The sequence below is a fragment of the Lycium ferocissimum genome, chromosome 12, assembly GCF_029784015.1.
Source record: "Lycium ferocissimum isolate CSIRO_LF1 chromosome 12, AGI_CSIRO_Lferr_CH_V1, whole genome shotgun sequence".
Classification (NCBI taxonomy): Eukaryota; Viridiplantae; Streptophyta; class Magnoliopsida; order Solanales; family Solanaceae; genus Lycium; species Lycium ferocissimum.
The window spans coordinates 38,724,020-38,735,810 of NC_081353.1; the positions used below are offsets into that span (position 1 = coordinate 38,724,020).

The 11,791-nt window shown below is 33.6% G+C and overlaps 2 protein-coding genes across 7 annotated transcripts; one reads left to right on the plus strand and one right to left on the minus strand.

Moving 5' to 3' along the window:
- The first annotated feature begins 3,346 nt into the window (after positions 1-3,346).
- Positions 3,347-8,214, plus strand: LOC132039703 (putative RNA methyltransferase At5g10620). Of its 5 annotated transcripts, XR_009410452.1 has the most exons (9): positions 3,347-3,462; positions 3,574-3,611; positions 4,119-4,261; positions 5,087-5,153; positions 5,271-5,348; positions 5,474-5,619; positions 6,152-6,231; positions 6,901-7,303; positions 7,570-8,205. XR_009410452.1 is itself a non-coding variant. In XM_059430212.1 (8 exons), exons 1-7 carry the CDS (start codon positions 3,411-3,413, stop codon positions 6,189-6,191), a joined length of 564 nt encoding a protein of 187 aa, XP_059286195.1. In that variant the 5' UTR covers positions 3,347-3,410; the 3' UTR covers positions 6,192-6,231; positions 7,570-8,214. The 5 variants fall into 5 exon arrangements, 4 of the variants coding, with proteins under 4 accessions (XP_059286195.1, XP_059286196.1, XP_059286194.1 ...); XM_059430212.1 differs by lacking the exon at positions 6,901-7,303 and having other exon boundaries at positions 7,570-8,214; XM_059430213.1 differs by lacking the exon at positions 6,901-7,303 and having other exon boundaries at positions 7,909-8,207.
- A 321-nt stretch (positions 8,215-8,535) lies between these two features.
- LOC132039702 (gamma-glutamylcyclotransferase 2-1-like) lies at positions 8,536-11,319 on the minus strand. 2 transcript variants are annotated; one of them, XM_059430209.1, is made up of 8 exons: positions 11,106-11,319; positions 10,466-10,606; positions 10,298-10,374; positions 9,842-9,898; positions 9,603-9,659; positions 9,402-9,442; positions 9,173-9,244; positions 8,536-9,087 (listed from the first exon to the last, which is right to left on the minus strand). In XM_059430209.1, the coding sequence occupies exons 2-8, from the start codon at positions 10,572-10,574 to the stop codon at positions 8,823-8,825; spliced, it is 678 nt and encodes a 225-aa protein (XP_059286192.1). In that variant the 5' UTR covers positions 10,575-10,606; positions 11,106-11,319; the 3' UTR covers positions 8,536-8,822. The 2 variants fall into 2 exon arrangements, with proteins under 2 accessions (XP_059286192.1, XP_059286193.1); XM_059430210.1 differs by having other exon boundaries at positions 10,466-10,601; positions 11,106-11,318.
- Between the last annotated feature and the right edge of the window lie 472 nt (positions 11,320-11,791).

The window sequence follows — 11,791 nt, forward strand, 5'->3', positions numbered from 1 at the left end:
GTTATTGTTGTTGTTGTTCGTAATGAGTTAAAGAAAAAATTCAAATGTATTTATTTAGGCGTAAATTAAGGAGAGAAGGAAGGGAATGAAAGAGTAAATAAGATGATGTTCAATTAATTATCAAAAGTATTATTTTATAATTTTAATAATATGTATAAATTGAGGTTCAAAATAGAGCCTTTAGTGACAAAGAATAATATTAGCCAAATTATTATACTGAGGACAAAAGTAGATAATTGACAAACTTGAGGGATAATTTTGAAGCTTTTCATCTTTTTTGACCGTTTTAATGACTCAAAATGCAGAAATAAACTATGTCACAAATTACAGGGATAAAATTTTGTGCCAAAAATTAAGCTCTTGTTTGGCCATAGATTTTGGGAGCATATTTTGAAGATTTGTTTTTAAATTTTTGTTTGGTCATAAAATTTTGACAGATTTTGAAAACAAATCTTCAAATCCCAAATTCTAGCTCAAACCTGTTTTTGGGCCAAGATCTATGTTTTGGCCTTTTCAAAACTTTTAAAAAATACCTCAAACTTTTGTATTTGATGAAAAAGCCCCATCTATTTATGACCCAACTAATTCTATCTACCATGGTCCTCCATTAAAGTCGTATCTAGCATGTTTCCACAATTAAAACAGTCTTTTCTATAAAGTGAACGAGCTAAGTTGTGCTCAAACATTAGAAGAAGAAACCCTAGGGAAAATTGTTCTGCCAATTGTAGAAATCCATTGGGAAGATAAAAATGGATCTTTGTAATGTAATTTGAATCGTAGTACCTAGTAAGTATGTCATTAACAGTTTATTAAAATATCATGTTCTGTATAATTTGGGATTAGCAAGTATGTATATTTTGTATAGTTGGGTATTCTTGATAGTTTTTAGAACTTATGGGTATAAGTAATGATTCATGTTTTTTAAAACAAAAGGTGAAATATGTTTTGAAAAATCATGGCCAAACACATTTTCAAAACTGGAAAAACTTCACCCAAATCAAATTTTTCCAATTTTTTTTGGGAATCTATGGCCAAATGCTAGCTTAACATAAGGACACCAGTAAAGAGTTAGAAGCTTATATGATCACTTAACTTTGGATAATTGACCACTATAGTCACTCAATTTTGTTTTGTCTTCCAAAAGTGATTCAACTTTTGGTAAGTGGCCTCTATAGTCACTCAACTTTATTTTGTCTTCCAAAAGTCACTCAACTTTTAGTAAGTGGCCTCGATAGTCATTCAACTTTGTTTTGTCTTCCAAAAGTCATTCAACTACGGGTAAGTGACCTCTATAGTCACTCAACTTTGGGTAAGTGGGCTCTATAATTACTCAACTTTGGGTAATTGGCTACCACGGTCATTTTTTAAAAATATAACTTTCGGTGCATATTTAATGACGTGACAGTTATAATTATTTTTAAAAAATATCTTAAAAATAAAATCAATAATTAAATTTATATATTTAGATTTCAATTCATCATAATTAGTGCATATAATACTAAAGTTTAGGATATTATTCATCATTAATATATAAAAAAAATGAACTTAAACAATATATCTCAAGTAATAATGCAAGACATAAACACTAATAAAAAGTTACAATTTGAGAGTTTTTCCAGCAAAATGCCTTTTGGAGAATTCCCCGGTGAAGATTCTACTAAATAGTGAAGATGAAGATGAAATTGAGCCTGATGGAGGGGATAATGTCGGCGAGATAGAATTTTATATTCTTAGAATAAATTTTTATTATTATTTATGCCCTGCAATATTACTTGAGATATATTGTCTAAGTTTGTTATTTTTATGTGTTAATGATGAATAATATCCCAAACTTTAGTATTATATGCACTAATTATGATGAATTGAATTATAAATAAATAAATTTAATTATTGATTTTAATTTTTTAAGATATTTTTTTAAAAATAAATTATAAATACCACGTCATTAAATATATATCGAAAATTATATTTTCAGCTAAAATGACTATGGAGCCCAATTATCCAAAGTTGAGTGACTATGTAGACTACTTACCCAAAGTTGAGCAATTTTTGGAAGACAAAACAAAGTTGAGTGACTATAGAGGCCACCTACCTAGGGGTGGCAAAACTAACCCAAACCCATTTGACCCGCCCAACCCGCCCAAGCTTTAATGGGTTTGGGCTAGAGTGATTTTGAAGATGGACTGATTTGGGCTAGCCCAAGTTAACCCATCACAAATCATCAACCCAAACTGGATCATCAAATGAGCCCAAACTGACCCATGAATTGTCATTCATTCATAAGAATAAAAGCTACAAAACATGATTAACTTTTTTTAATTATTATTTAAATTTATTTTTGTAATTATTTTATTTTTTAAAATGTTCATGTTTAATTTTCTTTAGAAAAAAAAAATATATATTTTTTTATTTCCTTATTTAAAATTTTTTACTAGTAACTTTTTATTTTTAAGTTTTAAATTTTTTAATTTTTTTTTCCTTAGGGTCTATGCTGATCCGTTTTTGTTTTAACCTATTTTCGACCCACCATATTCGACATACGTTTGCCACTCTTAGTTATGTACAAGACAACCATAAAAATATAAATATAAGACAAAGGGATAAAAGAGAGAAAATCAATATTCATTACGTCAATTAACATTTAATTTTATTTTGATTTATTTTCGGAATAGTTTTGAATATAATTTATATATTAGGATAACTTATGAGGAAATATTTACAGTGAATATGTTTATTATTTTGAGTAAAAACATATGTTTGAGTTTTTTTTGTTTTTTTTTATTTTTTATATCCAAAAAGTATTTAAATTTGATTTTCAAAACATCGTTTATTTAGAAAAGCATGAGCGAGAGAATATTTACAATAAAAGAGTATCGATATTTTTAGTTTCTGAAAATATTGAAAAGATGGATTAAGTTGGGCTGATTGGGTTATGACCCTTCATTTAGCCATCTTGACCCAATCCATCTTAGCCCAAATAAGCTTTGGGCAGGGTTGGGCTTTGGCCCATCTTGACCCGCCCAACTTTAGTCCAAATGACCCATTTGCCACCCCTACACCTACCCAAAATTGAGTTACTTTTAGAAGACAAAATAAAATTAAGTGATCATATAAACTTGTAACTTGAACAGAAAACCAAACTTCAAACATAGTCTAAATATAGACTTTTTAGCAAAATAGAGAGTAAATATGACCTTTTTCACTTAAGAAAATTTAACTTCAAAAACCAACTCGAACAAACTTTTTCTTGTTTAGTTCTTTTTGGGTTTGAAAAAGCTCAAAACTGAGCTGCAAATTTTCAGTGTGCAAAGCCTGATACTTCCAAAAAAAAAAACTCACATACACACACATACCAGCGACAGTTTAGATAAGATAAATAAATTCAGAGTTTTCACTTTTATTTACCTAAAATGGCAGTGTTGCCTCTAGCCAGTCTCAACTCCAAGCTTTCACTTCTTTCAGGTTCCTCAATCTCCCATAATTACCAAATCCCCATAGCCATAAAAAAAATCTCAATTTCATATTTATTTTTTTTGTGTATTTTTGGGTTTTAATCTTTTACAATTTCTCCAGGAAAGCAACAGCAATCCAAATTTGCTGGCCAATCAGTGGTAAAGTTCCTTAGTTTATCTCTCTTTTTTCTTAATTAAGTAGGTGTTTGGCCATAGAAACCAAATATTTTCCACTTTATTTGGAATTTTTGAAGTTGGAGTTGTGTTCGGCTATAGTTTTTGCAAAAAATATTTGATTGTTCGAATGTATTGAAAGTGAAAAAAATGAAAAACAGTGTTGTGTGTGTTTTCCAAATCCCAAGTACAAAGTTGTATTTGGAATTTTCATGGCGAAATGCTATTTTCAAATAAAGTGAAAACAGGGTTCTAGGTGTTTTCCAAAATGCTGATTAAATAAAATGAAAACCATGTTCTAGGTGTTTTCCAAATTCCATATACAAGTTGTATTTGGAATTTTCATGGCGAAACACTGATTTTCAAATAAAGTGAGAAAAAGTTTTTGGAAAAAAGTGAATAATTCTCATGGCCAAATGGGTTCTTAAGCTAAAGAAATTCATCATAAGTGTAACAATTGTTTGCATTTTTTTTTTTCTGGTTTTGATACAGAGAGCAATACCTATACGCATATTAACTGTGGGAAAGAAGCGGTCACAAGGAGTGCAGCTAATAGTTGATGAATATATGAAGAAGCTTAAGCAGTATTGTAGTGTTGATGATGTACGGATTAAGTCTAATCCTAAAAATGCACGGTCTGTTGAGATTTTTCCTTTTGCTTGGTGCAAAGTTGGTAAATTTGAATTGGAAATTGGTCATATTTGTAAATTCTGATTGAACAGTATGTAGAGGTATATCTTACTTGTAGCATGTTTGGCTAAGCTTCTAAAATTTGTTCATTTTCATAAGTGTTTTTCGAATAGGTACTTTTGTAAAGTAACATTTTGTGTTTGAATAATCAATTTGAATAATACTTTTGCCAATATTAGAACACAATTTGTGTTTGACCAAAGTCCCAAGTGCTTCTGGTAAAAAGCTAGTACTTTTTTTAGCTTCTGAGAAACATATTCTGCTCTTCAAAAGCACTTATTTCTTTTCTGAAAGCTTGGTCAAACAACTCAACTTTCTAAAATAAGCAGGTTAGATTAAGCTAGGATGATATGCCAGAAATTGAAAAGTACGAAATTATGAGGCTGGAAAGCTTCCTACTGATGAACAAAACATAAGTGGAAGTCAATCTTTAACGTTGGGCTGATATATATATGCTATGATCTAAATTAGCACATATTCTTGACAAAAATCTGCTTATTCTTGTGACGTGCTTTGTCCGTCTCAATCAGCACATTACTATGTTGTTCCTTGCTATATGGCTAAGTTCCATTTTATTTATTGGCCCACTTACACAATCAGTTGAATGTTTATTTCCTATTACTTGGTTTGATTCATAGCATTTTACTTTTTGTAGGTACAGAGGCTTGCTTGATTATCATCTATTGACATTACAAATTTCACTTCTATTCGATGCTTAGCCTTCAGTATTTAGATTTTTCTTTGAAGCTTGTTATTTACATTTGAAACAGTGATGTAGTGGCTCAAATTGAACATGAGGACATTGCTGTTATGGGCCTCATCAAGCCTGATGATTGGGTAAGCGTTCAGAAGCACTTAGAAGACCCTCACTAAATAAATCTGAAAAGTGATTACCTTCTCCCCTTATTTTTTCTTTTGGAATTCTCTCACTGTCCATAATCTGTTTAAAACCAGGTTGTGATGTTGGATGAGCGTGGTCATGATGTGGAATCTGAGCAGATGGCTTCTTTAATTGGGGATGCAGGAAACAAGGTGAGTGATGCATCATCATGGCACGGTCTTTTGTTCCTGGTATCATCTGTCATGGTTCAGCGGTAAATCTCCCTTGAGAAAAATAGACACTAGAATTTTTGTATGATTCTTCTCCTGTCTTGTAGGGAGCATCAAGCTTACTCTTTTGCATAGGTGGACCTTATGGACATGGGAGACAATTGCGAGAGAGAGCTAACATATCAATCAAATTATCATCTTTAATCTTAAATCATGAGATTGCCTTAGTTGTATTGATAGAGCAACTTTACAGGTGAGGAACAAACTATTCTTCTTTTAAAGTGTTTCGTGCTGCTATTCCCCTCCTCCCCCTTCTCTCCCCTCATTTGTGTCGGTAAATATTTCAATGCTGAGAAGATTGTTTGAGAACGTAGTTTCACTATCCTAGTCGCAATGTACTCATTAGCTATCCACTTAATAATAAGACAACAGTGAACAGAAAATCATTCCTTTTAAAAGCCTCATATGTCTTTCGAAGTAAAAGCAAACTTCTATTCTCAGTCCCTCTCCGTATTGGACACTGTCTGAGATAGGATTATTTTAATCAAGCAAAAGCTTCCCGGAAACGAGATTCATGACATGTATGCTGCAAATTCGGTGGACCGTGTGCTAAAATGGCTAGCCACGTAGTTCCTCCCGTCCCTTCTTTATAGGTTCCTTTCATCCATGTATGTGGGAAGTGTCTTGGCGTTAATCTTTTTGTCTCAAATCTGATTGTGTATCTATCATGTCTTGCATGAATTTCCAGGAACCTAATAGATACATTTTTCTGAATATTTTGACAGAGCGTGGACCATTCTTAAAGGACAGAAATACCATCACTAGACAATGATGTCTTATCTATGATAAAGCAATACTGGTACAGGTACTACTTCGGCCTTAATTTTTGAACTTCTATTGTATTTCATAGTGAACTTGATGCATTGTAATATAAGTTTAATAGTCGGGCTTTGACATATGTGTTGTGTTGGCCTTGAGTAATGAGTGTGGAAAGTAATGGTTTAATTACTTATTCAAATAAAGGAGCTTTATTACCCGTTGTGCTGCAGTGTCTCAAGTGAACTGGTTAGCAAATAATGCACATGCATTAGCATCTCATAACCTTGCAAATCACCATATTCTTAACTGAGGCATGTAAGATGTCCTTTTGCTGCTGAAAGCCTAGAGAGAAATGTTCCTCAGAATCATAGTATCAAAATTTTAGGCCAACTAAATGCAACAACAACAGCAACAAACCTAGTGTAATCCCACAAGTGGGGTCTGGGGAGGGTAGAGTGTACGCAGACCTTACTCCTACCTTGATAGATAGAGAGGTTGTTTCCGATAGACCCTCGGCTCAAGGAATAAGGCCAACTTAATGCAAACAGTGAAAAGATGAAACTAATCTTCACTAACTTAACTACATGATCAAGGAGCTAGATGTCTTTGGCGGCAAGCCTGTCAAAGTCCTCCTAAGACGGTTGGGTTATTGCCTTTATTAGTAAAGTTACCATCCATGAAATGGAGCCGATAATTCATTGACTGAATTTTTCAGGGTCTCTATTTCTTGGAATTGGAAGAAGGAACTGAAATGACTTCCAAATTTCATTCAACCACCATCAGAGCAACTAAAGTCGGGTTTGGAGTACTTTTTGAGGATGACCTTGATCCCCATTTATAGATATCAGACGTGCCTAACCGCCCGCCTAAAGAGGAGGAGGTGGTTTCGACTCTGAGATCTTAAGAAATGTTGATGCTTGACTTTGTTTACGGCACGGTCTATGAAATGGAATGGCACTTCTATTGTGTTGACGAGCCCGGCCCCAACATATTTTAGCCACTACAATGATTCATTATGCCATCTTCACTATTTTTAATGAAGCCTTAGCTGATCTTGACCAAGAAACCACTGGTTTCGCTTGGTGCGCCGGGAATGCCCCGACTTATCAATTTATCCCGTAAACTACTAGGGCTCTTTTGAGTCTTGGAGACCAAGTTAGATAACTATTTCGTTTCTTGTGATAAGATATTTATTCCTTTGAGACGTTTGCCAAAACAATATTCAAAAGACTTAACGGAACTATTCTTAACATATTTGCTTTTCAATTAAACATTTTAATTCTGTCTTACCTGATATTAATAAGTTATTTTTTATCTCCTATTGACATTTATCATATGGTAATCTTTGCAAATCTCTTTAGAGCTTTTGTTTCTTATTCTTTAGGCATGGTTTAAACTCCCAACATGACCATCCAGGTTAAATGGATTCCACCAGATAGGGGACATTACAAACTAAACACAAATGGGGCATGTAAGGAAACCCGGGATCTGGTGGATTCGGAAGGGTGATTAGGAATAGCAATGGTGACTGGATAGTGGGATTCACCAAGAGCTTACCCCTTGTTACAAACACATACACTGAAATTGCAGCAATACTGTAAGGCCTCCCCATTGAAGTGCAGCAGAACTTGAAACCAATTGTAGTGGAAAGTGATTCAGTTGAGGCAATTCACATGATCAACAATGGTCATGAAATTTACAGTGCTCTAATTCATGAATGCAGATTTATGATGATGAAGCTAGGGAACCCCTTGATCAGGCATGTGTACAAGGAGCAGAACCAAGTGGCGGATGCTCTAGCTAAAGCAGGGGCAAAGAATCGGAAAGAATCAGACTTTTGGTGCGACAATGCAGATGATAGTTCCTCCGGTGTATGCGAATAGAAGTTTTTGGGCAGACATGGAAGGAATTACTTTTACAAGAATTATCATTGTTTGTAACATTGATACTTTGGGTACTTTTGATGATGATCGGAGGAACTCTCCGGCAAACAATTTAGCTGCTATAGCAGTGGTTTAATTTAGGGACCTTTAATTTATATTAGTATCTAACTTACCCAAAAACAAAAAAAAGTCATAGTTTAAACTTTTAACTACCTTCGAATGTCCTAACTGATGAACTCTTTGAAAACATTATCCCCAAGCATACATTAGAGGCTTGGAAGAACATATGAATATGATCAAATAATATCCAGAGTTTAGAACATTTTTACGTGCTCACTTAAGAATTTTAGCATGAAAAAGAAAGGGATTATTGTCAACCTTGAAAAGGGAAAGGAAAGCTCATCTTACTTCCTGTGAACAATCTTTGCATACTCATATATAGATAAATTGATCATGTACTTTCAACATGTAAGCAACTAATCAAATTTCATTAAATTGTGCTCATAATCACTCAAGAATTCATGTTCAAACTGGCCACAAAGTCGTCTGGCTGGTTAGTATGTCAACTCAACTCATTATCCTACCCCACATTCTAGCTTCCTAGTCTTAAGTTCAGAGAAAAGGAAAAAACATAAGGGATACTTCTAAGAAACACATCACTAAATATGTAAGTAACATTTTTGGAAGAAAAAATTCTAGTCAAGTCAAAAGAGAAAAACTCATCCTCCTAAAGATCAATAGATCATTTCATTTGTCAGGAGTTTGCAGCAACGGCAGCTATAGCTTCTGGCAAGGGGCGGATTTTCACAGGTGAAATGTGAGATTTGAGTGGGATTTGGGAAGGACCAGGTAACTTCTTCTCCTTTGGAACAGATCCCCCGATTCCAAGAACTTTACGCACTTCATTTGCTAGCTCTATGATGTAGTCGTCTTCGTGACTAATGTCATGTAAAGCCTTCTCCATTTTGAATATGTATTCCCTGTTATTTCCGCAGGGACCAGAGGCAGTAGCAATTTGCCTGCATATGGATATGGAAAATTAAGATATATTGAAAATACTCTATCTCAGAGCAAATATCACATAACGGAACAGTGAAAACTCACCTAGCCATCTCTTCAAGTGGGGCAGGACCAAGATAATACTTATTGTTTTCTTTGTCAGGAGTGGATGTAAACCTGAAATATATAATTTGAGTCAATTCAATGATCATTTAACTAAATCGTTTACCATTTTTGTGTTCTTTGAATAGCATGTTTTGTAGTGCTTTTATTGGATTGTGCATAGAGGGAAATTAGCAAGGTATACAAATACAATAGCAGCCAAGTAACTTACACTATGACTCCAGTTAAGGCAGGATGTAAGGAATCTTCTTCCTGAAATAGAAAGAAGGGAGACATGTTCTGGTTAGCAAAGTGGACAATTCTATGCCAAGTAATTTTCCCTTTTCTAACAGGGTTATCAAATTCAGCATTTTAAGTCATAACAAACAGCTATATAGAGCTTTCACTAAACTTCAAAAGGTTATCGACTTACAGTGAAGAAGTCCACCAAGGTCTTGCTATCGTACTCACACTCTCTTCTTTCTAGATACTGTAAAAGCGAAAAAGAAACTATCAAGGATCAATTCCAAACAATATATCATAGTAAATGTGCTCTCAATCAGATGGTATGTAACAAAATTGTAATTCTAAGTCCCCAGAGGCAACATGGACTAACCACAAACATTCAGTAAGAAAGAACAGTATAGAGGAGAGGAAGAAGAGTAAATGTACCTCCATTGCCTTTTCTTCCTTTTCAGGCCCTCCTCTCACACAATAAGCAGCACCCCACTGAAAGAAAATGCACATAAAAGTTAAATTGAGTCTAGCAACTTTTTGGATCAATTTTTGAAAAAAAAGCCAGTGTTTGGAAATTCGTCAAAAGTAGCCACTTTTGATGCAGAAACACCGTGACAGTATCATGGATTTCGAACTTAAACAAGTGAAAATCCAGGAAATTCTCATGATGTTTGAAATCCATGACAGCGTCATTAACTCCAAAAAAGTTGGTATTTTCAGAAGACTTTTGAATCTGTGGCTATTTTTACTGATTACATGGAAGATAAGGCGAATAATTTGAAGTGTAACAATTCTTTTACACTGCAATGTACATAAGTTTTGAACATGTTAGGCCACCTATGGAAAGGAACTTAAGATTGAAAAAGGCAATAGATTCTAATATTCACTTACACAAATGGCTCCTTTGCTTTCATCCAAAGTGCAGGTTCTTGCAGGTTTTTCAGGTGTACCTCTATGATCAATGCAAGCTGATATATTCAACAAATATCATTAAAAAATTACTATTTTTACATTTAGACAAATAAAAGTCAACAACTTGAAGTAGCAACAAGAACATACCAAGATCAAACACACGCCTATAATCCTTGATGTAACCAATCAATTTCTCATCATATTCAAATCCAGGGTTCCATACCAATGAACCATAGCCAAAAATCCAAAATACCATGATTCTGAATCTTCCTCTAGTTAATATCTGCACTATTAACCATAACATCAATTAAAAAATACATTTTTTTTTTCAAATCAGGCAAAAAACAGAAAAATAATTTTTTTTTAAAATGGTGAAAAAAATTAGATATTAGAACAAAATATGCCATAAAAATACGCTAAGAGTACGTTTGGTTCATGGGATAAATTGGGATATTCCAGGATTAAGCTTGAGATTAAATTTATACTTTGTCTTAAGGGTGGGATAAATTAGTCAAGAATATAATCCCAGGATAACTTTGTCCGCGAACCAAACGGCCTCGAAGTGTTTTTCTAGTTGTCACATTGCAAGGCACCAAAAAAGGTCAAAATCAGTTTATGCTAGCAAAAGAGGGTCACAAAAATAGGACAGTACAAGTGTTGTAGCTCAATGTACAACATGATGATGCACAATCCATGCAATTGCTAAAAAAAAAAAGACAAACACCCAGAAAAGAAAAAACTATAAAATAATCAAAAGGGGGAAAATGGGAATTGATTAAATACTTACCAATAAATCTTGTTATGTTCAAATCTATAAAGGCAATGCCTTTAAAAAAAATTGACAAACTTTCACACAATTTCTTCAGATAAAAATGTAACTGAAGAGGGTTTCAAAACAGGCAAATTGTAAGAAATTAAGGAGAGAAAAAGAGAGAGCAATGTGGGTATTTTTCTTCTTATTCTTGTGGTTTCTCTCTCCCTTTGTGTGTGGTTTATGAAGAAGAGAATAAAGTATTTATAGAGGGACCAAGAGAAATTACCATATATGTATGTATGTATATCCCTTCTGTATATGCGCATATGTGAGAATCTATGAGCATCTTTCTTGAAAGTATGATTTTTTCTTTAGACGCTCGAATTACGGTATGTTTTAATTGACCACTTGAATGTATGATGAAATATTTTTATTAGACACTTTCTGCTCATATGTTGTGGCTAATGTGTATGATTAAATGAGTTGACATTTTTTATGTGGTTAATTTATCTACATAAGAGGCGAATGTAAACACGAGCAAAAGCTTTTTCAAAATTAGAGTCAGAAGTGCCTAATATGTTTATTTTATTATGTGTTCGGATACTCAATTGAAACATATTGTAGTTTGTGTGTTTGAAATATACTGACAAGTTTAAGTAGCTATCGATGCATTGTGCCTTTCTGTTTTTGTCCCACTCGTATTAGGGTATTGACTATTC